The sequence below is a fragment of the Ostrea edulis genome, chromosome 3 (assembly GCF_947568905.1).
Source record: "Ostrea edulis chromosome 3, xbOstEdul1.1, whole genome shotgun sequence".
Lineage (NCBI taxonomy): Eukaryota > Metazoa > Mollusca > Bivalvia > Ostreida > Ostreidae > Ostrea > Ostrea edulis.
This window is the reverse complement of record NC_079166.1, coordinates 95,253,911-95,268,058: the sequence shown is the minus strand read 5'-3', so window position 1 is coordinate 95,268,058 and position 14,148 is coordinate 95,253,911. Positions and strand designations below refer to the sequence as shown.

The following is a 14,148-nucleotide window of genomic DNA, read 5'->3' as shown; positions in this document are numbered from 1 at the left end:
AGGATAGACACTGAAGCTTTATGGAAGGTATATGTACAAAGGTGCAGTTGTACATAGAAACTAAATACACACTTTGCAAAGAAATTGGATAGAAACTTGATAGACACTGGAAGGTACAATCAGGGTGAAGCGCCATAGAGAAACTGAAAGGTACAAGTGTGCAGCTTCACAAGAAAGACTGTCATTTTTGTTCCTCAGAAGTTGAAGTTGAATGTAATTTGTTATATAAAGTGCAAGATAAACTGAACTCAGAGACACATTTTGTTTAGAAGTATAGGTTATGCCAATTAAATTTTACTCAGATGCAGATTGCATTTGATTTTTTGTTATGTAAGTAATATAACAGTTTTCAGAATACCTAAATAAAACAGACTCATTAAAACGTTCTACTATGTATGAATGAATGTGCTTTCCTCAGCTTATCATATTTCTGCATACACTGTGCAACCTGTGACCCTTTCACTAAACATTCTTACGATTAAGATGAAACTAATTATTCTATAATTCTTCTCGCATATATTTCTGAATGTACAATGTGTACAGTAGTGCTGAAACTATATTCTTACCCGGGACATAGTTGCACTCAGTTGAGTAAAAGGCAGATACAAGGTTTTTTCTTCGTGAAAATGGCCGGTGGACTTTTATATTGAGCACCATGCCTGCAACTTTGTATTGCAATATTCACCTGGAAGACCCAGTAGTAGTACGTCGTGCGTTTTTAAGTGTTTGATAAATTTGGTATGAAGCATCTTTGGGACAAAAGCGATATAAATTGTAAATTTCAGGATTCCCCTGCACCCCGGAGCCTTAGGAACGGAGCAAAAACTGCCAAAAATTGTATAATTTACAAAAATTGATTTTACAACCGAATATGTACGAAAAACTAAATACAATTGTACTGTACATAACCAGACACAGCAGACAGACTTCCACCAAAACTATGTATTTCATGATCCTCGAGGTAGGGGTTCTGATGCCAGGGCATAGCCACTATTGGTGTACTGGGTTTATGAAAGGTGATGATCACGAACAGTGACCAATCTCATAACTTCTATAAGCAATGCAAAATATAGTTGGGAAAATACGGACCCCTGGATATACCAGAGGTGGGATCAGGTGCCTAGGAGGAGTAAGCATCCCCTGTCAACCGGTCACATCCGCCTTGAGCCCTATACCTTGATCAAGTAAATGGAGTTCTCCATAGCCAAAATCAGTGTACCAAGAACGGCCTAACAATCCGTTTGAAAGACGTCAGACAGCATTTGACCCAAGGTTGTATTGGCACACTAGATTATTATAACGACAATAGAATTTGTGAAGTGTTGACTTTTAACGAGACTGTTGAAACCCCTACACTATCAACTTGTTTGTCAGTGGTCTGCCTCGATTTAAAAACTGACCATACGCAGAACGAGCTCTTGCGGGTCGAATCAGTTGAGAGATATTAACACCATATGCAGGTGATAATGGAATATTGTTACATAACTATGGGAAGTTGATGATGTAGAAGCTGAAATGATCTCGTTTGTCATAAAGTTGAGTTGTTAGTTTGACGTTGATATCTACTTTCAATAAAATATCTAAGTATGAAACAGAAATGGACGACTCTGTGGTGTCTTTCATTTCGACTTTCGAATCTAACATAAAAAATCTTCTTTGTTTCTAAGTTCGTGATTTTTGTGAACATTTCTTTGTCCATTTACTATCTCCCTGTCACAATGAAGTAAACTATCGACACATAGTGGACCAGCATGCTTTGCTATTTATTGATCTTTCATTCGGATGGTAACTATCAAGTTGATGAAGATGCTGATAGGACCGAGTCCATTGTATATCCGAATGTTCTGAACGGTGCTAACATTAATCGAAAATATGACAATTCAGTTATTCATGTATTAACCAATGACTCTGGTGAACCGATGTCCGTACAGTTGGCGATTTTGATCGCACTAATTGCAAGGTCTTTGTTTTAACGTGATCTGACTAGATAAATAGACTGCTACATGAAAGGTGAAGATAACGAAAAGTGATCAAACTCATAACTGCTATAATGTTAAACTTATACGGTACCAATTTTGATGCACCAGATGCGCATTTCGACAAATAATGTCTCTTCAGTGATGCTCAACCGAAATGTTTGAAATCCGAAAAAACAATGTTTAGTTTTAGAGCTATTATAGGGGAAAACAATGTGACAAAAAAGTGGAGTCAAATTCGTCTAAGGATAAGAGCTATGCGTGAGGGAGATAATCCTTAATTTTGAAATGAATTTCTAAATGTTATCACGGCAATTAAATATACATCCGTATTTTCAAGCTAGTAACGAAATATTTAGCTACTGGGCTGTAGATACCCTCGGAGACTAACAGTCAACCAGCAGAAGCCTCGGCCCAGGGGTCATAATGTAAAACTTATACGGTACCAATTTTGATGCACCAGTTGCGCATTACAAAATAGAGAGTTTACCTGATCGAGATACAGGGATCACGACGAGTATGACCGGTCGACAGGAAATGATTTCTCCTAGGCACCTCTCAACTCTGGATTGTGCAGCAGTCCGTGTTAACTTTGCATACCTTAAAGTTTTAACCTTGTGTAGATTTCTGTGAAGTGCTTTTTTAATTGATTGGACATTTGATAAACAAAATGTTAATTTCCAAATTCATTTTAAATTTGATAAACTGATTTAAGTTTGAATTTAGGGAAAGGAGAACAGTGATAGTTAAGAACCATAATTCCGTTGACTATATTTGTAATTTTCGATGATTGTCTTTTATTAAAACTATAGCGTGTGACTGAAGTTGATGTTTATTTGTGTGAGAACCAATCATGTCTAATCCTAGTAATCCCGTACGTAAGGATACGACAGGGGGAGAGAGAAAGTCCTGTCCACGAGTACACTGTAGCTGTAATGTGTGGACGACAAGACCGATGTTAGAAATCTCTGCTATATTTCTACTGAATCATGTGAAGTATTCTAAATCATCGATTTCTAATCTCTTTACAAATGATTATTTCACATGGTACACAAAGTATAGGAAGCTTTCTTTTGAAATTTACATATTTATATTTTGTACAGATTCAGCTGTCTTTTTTGGATTAGTATTCTCTGCTTCATCATGTCATCAAAATTAATAACGGTTTTAAACTCACTGAAACGAGGAATAAACAGGAAAGTATGTACGTTTCAGTGCTCAAGCGTTAGAGAAGAGGAGTCTTAAAGAAGTAGAGTACCTGTATGCATTTTATACTTATGCTAATACGATACAATCGGTGCCATTCGTCAATTAATATGGTAATTTTATAAGCTTTTCTCAAGAATATAAGAATCTTGTCCTCAACTATTCTCCAGAGATCGGTTTAAATGATGGCATTCCTGTTCTCACCGCACGCTGTCTTTTTTAGTGTAATCGTTTGGCACCTAAATTTGGTAGACGTGTCTGCTGGGACAGCTCTGACGCTACAAAACTTGAGGTTGGTTGAGGATGTCAGATTTACAGACGTGTTGCCAAGAAATGATACTTTCTACTTAGACTCACTAGATGATGATCGCATTACGATGTGTGCGTTAAAATGCGTGACTCGTCTCCCATACTGCTCGGCTATCCTGTACAATGGTGGACAAGGCACCTGTAAACTTTTAAAGTCTCACTTAAACGAGAGTTTGGTGGACAGAACATCGGTGAAGAAGGGATGGAAGTTGTTCATTAACGACAAAGGTAGGGCATTAAATTGATACATTTCCGTTTTCATATCTTTGCTAGCCAAGTGTCCAGGAGATGAGTGTTAGAAAATTAGACACTTTGCTAGCGAGTCTGTGTTTTCAGAGAGAAGATCCAACTGATACGTTCCTACCGTAGTTTGAATCTGAAAAAACATAGATAAAAGCATCCACAGTTCGCCAATCGTCATTGTACTGTTTTGCATTCATAATGGATCCAGTAAGAGCTGTACCAAGCCCCTATCTTTGCTCCTCACGAAAATGTTAACAGCTGTGAAGGAGAAACTTCAAACTTACTGTGCGACTACATATGCCAGAAGTGGTGTTAATTAAATGTGGATTCTAAAAAATTCTAAAGAACTTTTAGTAAACCTGAAATCACAGAATTTTTCACAAATCAATAGCATTAAAACCTATGACTTTTCAACACTATACACGACCATTCCTCACGATAAATTAAAGACTAGACTTTTTGACATCATTGACAGTTGCTTCTTCAACAAAAACGGAAAACGGAAATATTCATATCTAGTGATCAGTCATTCAAAAACTTACTTTGCTAAACACCACTCTGGTTCCACGCACAAGTACTCTGAAGTTGAAATAAAAAATATGCTAGAGTTCCTTATTGACAATATCTTCGTGGTCTTTGGTGATCAGGTCTTCCAACAGTCTGTTGGAATTCCCATGGGCACGAATTGTGCTCCTTTGTTAGCTGACCTGTTTTTATATTCATATTAAGCAGAATTTATTCAAAAACTTCTACGTGAAAAGAAAAAATCTCTCGCTGTGACCTTCAATTCGACTTTTAGATATATCGATGACGTTTTGTCTATTAACAATGATAGCTTTCATTCATATGTCGATTTGATATATCCCTGTGAGCTCGAAATAAAGGACACCATAGAGTCGTCCACTTCTGCTTCATACTTAGATATTTTATTGAAAGTAGACATTAACGGCAAACTAACAACTCAACTGTATGACAAACGGGATGATTTCAGCTTCTCCATCGTCAACTTCCCACATTTATGTAGCAATATTCCATTATCACCTGCAAATGGTGTTTATATATCTCAACTGATTCGATATGCAAGAGCTTGTTCTGGGTATAGTCAGTTTTTAAATCGAGGTAACCTACTGACAAACAAGTTGATGGTACAGGGATTTCAACAGTCTCGATTGAAGTCAGCATTTCGCAAATTCTATGGTCGTTATAACGATCTAGTTCGTCAATACAACCTCGCATTGGGTCAAATGCTGTCTGACGTGTTTCATACCGATTGTTAAGCCGTTCTTGGCACACTGATTTGACTGCGGATAACTCTGTTTACCTGATCAGGATATGGGGCTCACGGCGGGTGTGACCGGTCAACAGGGGATGATTACTCCTCCTAGGCACCTGATTCCACCTCTGGTGTGTTCAGGGGTCCGTGTTTGCCCAACTATCTATTTTGTATTGCTTGTAGGAGTTATGAGATTGATCACTGTTGGTTATTGGTTGATATTTCGGAAGTACCAATAATCCATACCTTGACTGAGACTTGTTAACCATACCGAGGCTTATTAGACCGAAAGAATCTCAATTCTAACGGTCTCTATCTCCTGAAAAGCTTTCGATTCTAATTTGTAACGGAATAGAAACATTATTCCTTAAATTGAATGTACTTTTATATTTAAAGTGCAATGCTGTCTCTTAATTTACAATCTGTGAAGACCGATGATTTTTTTTTGTATTTTGCGATGGCCGATGATTTCATTTATTTTACAGCCTGTGATGACCAATATTTTCTCTTATTTTAGAGCTTGCGATGACCGACGATTATCTTCTTTTTATCTCCTTTTACAATCTGGGATGACCGTTAATTATACCCGCACGTTCTAAAACAAAGTTTGGGGATAGTGTTGTTGCCTTGGTCCGTCCATCACCATTTTTTCTTCCTCAAACTCCTTTTATTCTCAGCAATAATCAATTATTCCTTTGGAATGTGATAGATGGTCTCCTGCAGATGTGCAATAAGGTTTCGGAATTTTCAACTTTACTCTTGGGGCAAAATGAGGAATTTTTTTCTTTAAAAACCTAGTTCTCAAAACTCCACATGGTGTAGTGCTGTTGTGCAATAAAGGTTCGGAAATTTTATGTTCACTTTAAGGGGCAAATGGGGTGGGAAAATAAGGAAGAAAACCTGGTCCTCATGTGCAGCAAGAATAGATTTCCTTTAAGGGTTTAAATATCATAATGATAAAAAGATGGGGGTTAGGAAAACCTCGGAACACTCGCCCATCAGAATATTCAATGAAAGGTGAGGAGAACGAACAGTGATCAATCTCATAACTCCTACAAGCAATACAAAATAAATAGTTGGGCAAAAACGGATCCCTGACCACTGTATCTTTATATGTGCAGCAGGAATATGTATGGCTCAAGACCAGGACCTCAATTGTTTTAGATATATTTCAACAATTATGAAATAGGGTTAGGGAGGACATTAGATCATTTGTCCAATAGAATACTCCATGCATTTTGACATATGCAGCCATAATTTATATTCTATAGGGTATGTTATATGGTAGCTGATGTGGCTTCTTTGCTAGTTATACAAGTATGAAGGGGGGTACATGTATATCTAAAGCCAAACACCATTTTTGTGTATTACTGTCTTATGACAGCATCTAGTTTCTCTTATTTTACAGCTTGCGATGACCAGTGGGTCCCCTTTAACGGGCATTGTTACTTGTTCGACCAAACGAAAGCTACTATGGAAGATGCTGAGGTAAATGGAGGATTTAGATCTTTGGAGGAATGTATAAACAGTTTGGGTTACACAACATCCTCACCCGAGTGAGGGATGATCCTGACCAGTATATCATGCATTGTAACATACCGTTCAAAAGAAGTACGTTTTGGGAGCCAGGTAGAGATATCACGAATATTTCTCACGGTGTGGTATACATGATTTTGCACTTAAAATCCGTTTTTACTCTGTTTAATAAAATTCACAAATTCCCATCCCTTCCTTGTAAATGTTAACACTGCCAAATTATTATTTACTGTGTACAAAAACAAGGTTGCTGCAGTATCATATGTTGAATACTTGGTTGAGTGGCAGATTAGTTCATACAGATCGGTAAGCAGATTAGCAGTTGATGGGACTACATACTAGGTAATTAGATGTAAGAAGGTTTCGTTTTCTAAAGTTCGTGTTTTCAATCATCGTTTCAGACTAGGTGTGATCAACAGAATGCGCACGTGGTCGAAATAGGGACCAGTGAGGAAAACACCTGGATCTTGGAAAACTTCCTTCTACCCTTCTCTTACATGTACCCAGGTGAGACATTCCTTCTACCCTTCTCTTACATGTACCCAGGTGAGGCATTCCTTCTACCCTTCTCTTACATGTACCCAGGTGAGACATTCCTTCTACCCTTCTCTTACATGTACCCAGGTGAGACATTCCTTCTACCCTTCTCTTACATGTACCCAGCTAAAACATTCCTTCTACCCTTCTCTTACATGTACCCAGGTAAAACTTCCTTCTACCCTTCTCTTACATGTACCCAGGTAAGACATTCCTTCTACCCTTCTCTTACATGTACCCAGGTGAGACATTCCTTCTACCCTTCTCTTACATGTACCCAGGTAAGACATTCCTTCTACCCTTCTCTTACATGTACCCAGGTGAGACATTCCTTCTACCCTTCTCTTACATGTACCCAGGTAAGACATTCCTTCTACCCTTCTCTTACATGTACCCAGGTGAGACATTCCTTCTACCCTTCTCTTACATGTACCCAGGTGAGACATTCCTTCTACCCTTCTCTTACATGTACCCAGGTGAGACATTCCTTCTACCCTTCTCTTACATGTACCCAGGTAAGACATTCCTTCTACCCTTCTCTTACATGTACCCAGGTGAGACATTCCTTCTACCCTTCTCTTACATGTACCCAGGTGAGACATTCCTTCTACCCTTCTCTTACATGTACCCAGGTGAGACATTCCTTCTACCCTTCTCTTACATGTACCTAGGTGAGACATTTTACTTCCTTCTACCCTTCTCGTGCATGTACCCAGGTGAGACATTCCTTCTACCCTTCTCGTGCATCTACCCAGGTGAGACATTTTCATTACAGTTTTTACTTGATGTAATTTACAATTCAATAATTCGAATTTTGAAATTCAAGAAGAAATTTCGTGACTGAAATCTAATGTTTAATTTTTTTTTACCTACTTCAGCTCGATATTAAGTATGATATAATAAGAAATATAGCATTAACATATATTGAATAATGGCGTCTTAAGATATGATAAAAGTGAACGTGTGGACTTTGCACTACCAGTTTAATTTTAATTTTAATTTTAATTTGTCGACCTTTCCGCCCATACCGATTAGCATCGTTTTGTGCCGAATATGAGGTTTTCCTTGCAGATATCGTACTGTCAAGATATATAATACACTCTTCTTCCAAACAGCTGGTTAACCTGCTATTAAAGTTAGTTCTAGTAGTTTTTGTGAAATTCGATTTTGCAATTAAACACAATGATTGACTATAATGTCTATTGATATTGCAAAATATATTGCACTCATTTGCAATGAAAATATATCAATTAAAATGAATCTGTTTTAACTAATTTCCGTACAAAATTCTTTTTTGTCGTTACTTGAATTCATTGTCATTCTTGCTAGCCATCCTCCGACTTCAAACACACGATATAATACTCAACTAATCTCATTTCAACACGTGCAATGGTCGACGTCCTATCAATCTAACCATCAATTTCATTACAATACGCCGTATGAAAATATTCAAAATAAAATTTGGAAACTAGGGCTGGGACGATTCAGGGTTAGCTCGATTCGGTTCGGTTTCGATTCAGATCAGCGCGGTTCGGTTATTTTCGATTCGGTTCATGTTAGGTCCAGTTTATCTAATGACAGAACAAAATTTAACAACTTTAATGATTAGCATATTTGATTTCATTTTATTCAAATTATATAACTATATGTCATCATTTGTAAACATCATATCTATTTATGATGGCATTTGATAACTTTGATAATGATAGAAAAAGGAAAACACTGACAGTCTATTAAAATTTGTTATTGTGCTGCATAAGTTTTGGATTATTAAACAAATCTATAGTGAATCTAAATGCATATGATATTATTTCCATTGATATGCAAGATTCAACAATTCTATCAATTGATAGTCTTTGAAAATGTCTCCTTTATTGATTTACTTCTCTCATGTTAACTGTCAAATCTATGTCATTACCTACGATGTTGATTTCACTCCACCACTCGTCCACTGACAGAAATGCTATATGTCATGAAAAGATAAACTGCAACGATCTTACGGACCATATTCTGTTGGTATCGGAGTGGTGAAAATGCTAACTCTCAACACAGTAGTGATTTAAATATCCTGTTGCATAAAAAACCACATGACACATGTGATGCACATCACTCGGACGCCGTATTTGTTGTTTTGGTGTATGTAAAATCTAAACCAAACCGAACCGAAATCCGGAATTTGTAATCGGTGCATCGAATCGAATGGCATGAATCGCGGTGCACCGAATTTTCGGTGCACCGCACAACCCTTTTGGAAATCATACCAATTCGATCTTTCATAATTTTAGAATTCTGCGTGAAATGATTAAGGACTTTTTATTATATGATCCACTCATGTACTGTTCACTAGAAAATGTATGTACTACATGTAGAATTCTTTATAAACTACACAATTCACTAGAGATATATGTACACACACAATGCACTAGAGATATATGTACACACAGAATTCACTAGAGATATATGTACACACACAATTCACTAGAGATATATGTACACACACAATTCACTAAGATATATGTACACACACACAATTCACTAGAGATATATGTACACACACAATGCACTAGAGATATATGTACACACACAATGCACTAGAGATATATGTACACACACAATGCACTAGAGATATATGTACACACACACAATTCACTAGAGATATATGTACACACACACAATTCACTAGAGATATATGTACACACACAATGCACTAGAGATATATGTACACACACAATTCACTAGAGATATATGTACACACACAATGCACTAGAGATATATGTACACACACAATTCACTAGAGATATATGTACACACACAATTCACTAAGATATATGTACACACACAGAATTCACTAGAGATATATGTACACACACAATTCACTAGAGATATATGTACACACACAATGCACTAGAGATATATGTACACACACAATTCACTAGAGATATATGTACACACACAATTCACTAGAGATATATGTACACACACAATGTACTAGAGATATATGTACACACACACAATTCACTAGAGATATATGTACACACACAATTCACTAGAGATATATGTACACACACACAATGCACTAGAGATATATGTACACACACAATTCACTAGAGATATATGTACACACACAATGTACTAGAGATATATGTACACACACACAATTCACTAGAGATATATGTACACACACAATGCACTAGAGATATATGTACACACACAATTCACTAGAGATATATGTACACACACAATTCACTAGAGATATATGTACACACACAATTCACTAGAGATATATGTACACACACAATGCACTAGAGATATATGTACACACACAATTCACTAGAGATATATGTACACACACACAATTCACTAGAGATATATGTACACACACAATGCACTAGAGATATATGTACACACACATTTCACTAAGAAATATATGGACTCGCACAATTCACTAGGATCGACATGTACACGTGAAATGAATACGAATCACTACGGGAAAACTCTCTGATTGTATAATTAATTTTTGATATGGTGACAGTCAGAGCAAACAAGCTACCAGAGTTACTATGTACCGGAAGTCATGTTTTTCTGTTTGAATTTTGCGTTACAATTTCTCTTATGATTATCGGAGATTCTTTATTTTCACAGAACCATGTGGCAGGGCATGTTGGAGTTGGATTGGTTATTCGGATCGACAAGAAGAGGGGGTGTTTGCCTGGGTCCACAACAATCACACAACCTGGGAAAACTGGTACCCAGGGGAACCAAATGATTTTGGTTCACACCAGGATTGCGCAACTATATCCCCACCGATAGGGTTGTGGTATGATCATGGGTGCTCTGATCATCTGACTTTCACTTGCGAAAAAAATATGTAAAAAGTGGTATGGTAAAGTTGAGAAAAGACCATAACCGTATGCGTAAAAAGGCCTTCAGAGCAATTCTTGTATGACTATCATGATATAATTTGAGACTAATGCCCCTCCCCAATCTCATGTAAAGCATTGAGAACGGAAATAATCAAACATTCATCTTGATGTAACAAAATCATAAATTCTGTAATACAATATTCCAATAAATGTATTTGTGTGCATGACTTAGCATATTTTAAAGAATTGACAGATCTTATGATCTTCATGAAATATATGCATCAAAGATTCAGAGTGTTTCCACAAAATCCCTCATTCAGTTCACATGAGGATATCTGTGTAGTCCATCACCCTAGCGAAGTCTCTCCTTCAGCTGCGGACGACGCTGATTTAGATGGCGATATTTTCTCTTCTTTGGGGGAATCCACCACTGGCAGCAAGCTGGATGAGTTTTGTCTCATTGGTCGCTAGTTCAGTTTGATTCAGCTGCACAGACACGAACAGATTTGGATTGGGCCGTCGACACGTGTTGATTTGGATTGGGCCTCCGACACGTGTTGATTTGGATTGGGCCTCCGACACGTGTTGATTTGGATTGGGCCTCCGACACGTGTTGATTTGGATTGGGCCTCCGACACGTGTTGATTTGGATTGGGCCTCCGACACGTGTTGATTTGGATTGGGCCTCCGACACGTGTTGATTTGGAATGGGCCTCCGACACGTGTTGATTTGGATTGGGCCTCCGACACGTGTTGATTTGGATTGGGCCTCCGATACGTGTTGATTTGGAATGGGCCTCCGACACGTGTTGATTTGGATTGGGTCGTCGAGACGTGTGGATTAACGTATGAATGCTTCCTCTTTGTTTCCACTCGAAATGGAATCCTGTATCCTTTCGACGTTTCATATTAAATCCACAGGTTTACACTTCTATTCATGATTTTGGAACATGTGTGAATGCTAAGTAAAATGTGTAATTTGTACAGTTCAGTTACAGAATACGTATGAAACTGTTTATGAAAAGTAGGACAGACTTATCATTGTTTGTTTCCGCTCTAATTTCAAAAGTGAATGCAATATTGAAATTTAGATCCATTTGTCATTAATTTGAAACCTCTGATTCTGTGGAACACTGGTCGCCAACAACACAAAACCCTTAAGCTTTTTTAATCTATTTTAGTAACAATATATGACCTACAAACATGTATCACCCCAAAAATGTCATTGTGTTTACCAAAAGGTGAAGATAACAAACAGCGATCAATCTCACAACCAGAAAAGAAGTAGATTACACATAAATAGGTTTAATAGCTTAATGATCAGCAGAGAATACTACCTTCAAATCAGTGACACGACTATGGAAACTAAATTGGCACCATTTGATGTTAACATTTTCATGAAGAGCCTTAAAGATAGTCTTGAGAGCTTGACACGTAGCCTCTTACATCATTCACCGGTCAAGCATTTAACACAATTAATTGGCTACGTTTCATAGATTACATTACCTTGAAGAGGATTGACGGTCGTGAAAGCATAAACGAATGTATAACGATTACAAAGTCTTCCCACCATTTCATTAAGTTCACTGTATAGATGTATTTCTCCAATAATACTTTTATGGATATTATAACCAACCTCATCAACGTTTAGAGGCGTTGAGGAAATCCGGACTGAATTTTAGGTTATTTGGTTTTTGTGCTACGTGGAAAATATTTTCACATCACAGTGTCTGCATATAGACTGCTTGTATGGGCATAATCATGTTATTCGCCCCGCGGAGCGAATTAGTTTGACATGTTTGGTTTATACGTGTTAACTATTGACTTTTTATAATCATGCTATCCATTCCGATTATAAAAGCAAAAATCATTCATTCACATTTACGGAAAAAATGCAATATTAAATAAGTACGTAGAATACATGCCAATTCCCTCATGATTATGCCTAAATTTTAGCCTTTCGTGTTTTTTCAACATTGTTAAGTTCAGGGGTTATTTCCATGGAAATGAACTCATTAACATATATAAAAGTTGTCGTTTTTCGAACAGGAGATAAAATGATTTTTTGAAGAATCTAAATACTTTCATCTCAGCATCATATCCCCATAACGTCCCTCTCGAGAATACTTCACTCATATGGAGACGTCACCACTGTCGGTGAAGGACTGCAAAATTTAGGCCTATGCTCGGCGCTTTAATATGTCCATTGAGCAGGAAGGGATCTTTATCGTGCCACACCTGTTGTGACACAGGACTCGGTTTTTTTGCGGTATCATCCGAAGGACCGCTCCCATTTAATCGCCTCTTACGACAAACAAGGGGTTCTGAGGTTTTATTCTAACCCGGATCTTCACGGGATTGTTGTCTTGGATATTGGAGGGAAGAATAGCACTTTAATGAGTAAACGTTGTAAATATGGGCATATTCCATTACGTCTAGAATGGTTCCAGAGAAGAGAGATGTGGCCTGTTGAATACTTCAGCTGGACTGGACAGTCAATGTTTGATCCGCCAGGCTTAAGTGGTTTCTTGTTGACAACAATTGTTGACGACTCAGATTCTCATTGATTACTTTTCTAATAGTAATTTCGGAGCATTGTTCAAATATGGTGTGTATATTTCTATCAACTGTGACTTGCATTATATCAGTGGATGCAATGCTATATCACACAATTTTTGTAAAAAAGTATTTTCTGGCACTTTTATTAATAGTTTACCGCAAACGCATCTGACCCTTTTCCCGATAGATCTGAGCTTTTGTTTGATAAAGCAATAAACAAATAAGTTACATGTAGTATATTGTTTATACTTTGAATTTGATCAATATTGTATAAAATATATTTTTTTGATCGTTTTATCTTTTTTATGCATCCTTATGATAAATAGGAAAGCAAACTAGCGAATATTGAAGCGGGGATGGTTTCCAGAGTACTCAACAGGCGTTTGATAGATCTGTGGTAGATCAAACTGGCAATATGCACCTCATGAATATGACATAACAGTTTTCAGTACATAAAGGATAATACCACTACATACATTGTATTAATTCATTATTGTGACACTATTCTCCATTTCAAAATAAATTATTATAAGTTCAGTGGTTGATTTTTCTGGATTTACAATTGAACATTTCGGATTGAAAATTGCTTTCCTAATACTCAATGTGCAATAATAAGGAATAGGTGCCCAGGTAGTTTATAACGTCA

At 37.1% G+C, this 14,148-nt stretch overlaps 1 protein-coding gene across 1 annotated transcript; it reads left to right on the top strand.

The window, feature by feature from the left end:
- The first annotated feature begins 3,367 nt into the window (after positions 1–3,367).
- On the top strand, positions 3,368–11,129 carry LOC130053693 (aggrecan core protein-like). Its single transcript, XM_056161103.1, has 4 exons — positions 3,368–3,719; positions 6,416–6,563; positions 6,950–7,050; positions 10,723–11,129. Exons 1-4 carry the CDS (start codon positions 3,368–3,370, stop codon positions 10,950–10,952), a joined length of 831 nt encoding a protein of 276 aa, XP_056017078.1. The 3' UTR covers positions 10,953–11,129.
- Positions 11,130–14,148: the final 3,019 nt, after the last annotated feature.

Excerpts from the sequence above, each read along its gene's own strand:
- LOC130053693 (XM_056161103.1), top strand. The coding sequence starts at position 3,368 with ATGGCATTCCTGTTCTCACCGCACGCTGTCTTTTTTAGTGTAATCGTT. Across the intron at positions 3,720-6,415 it reads GTTGTTCATTAACGACAAAG|CTTGCGATGACCAGTGGGTC; the intron begins GTAGGGCATTAA and ends CTTATTTTACAG. Across the intron at positions 6,564-6,949 it reads TACACAACATCCTCACCCGA|GTGTGATCAACAGAATGCGC; the intron begins GTGAGGGATGAT and ends GTTTCAGACTAG.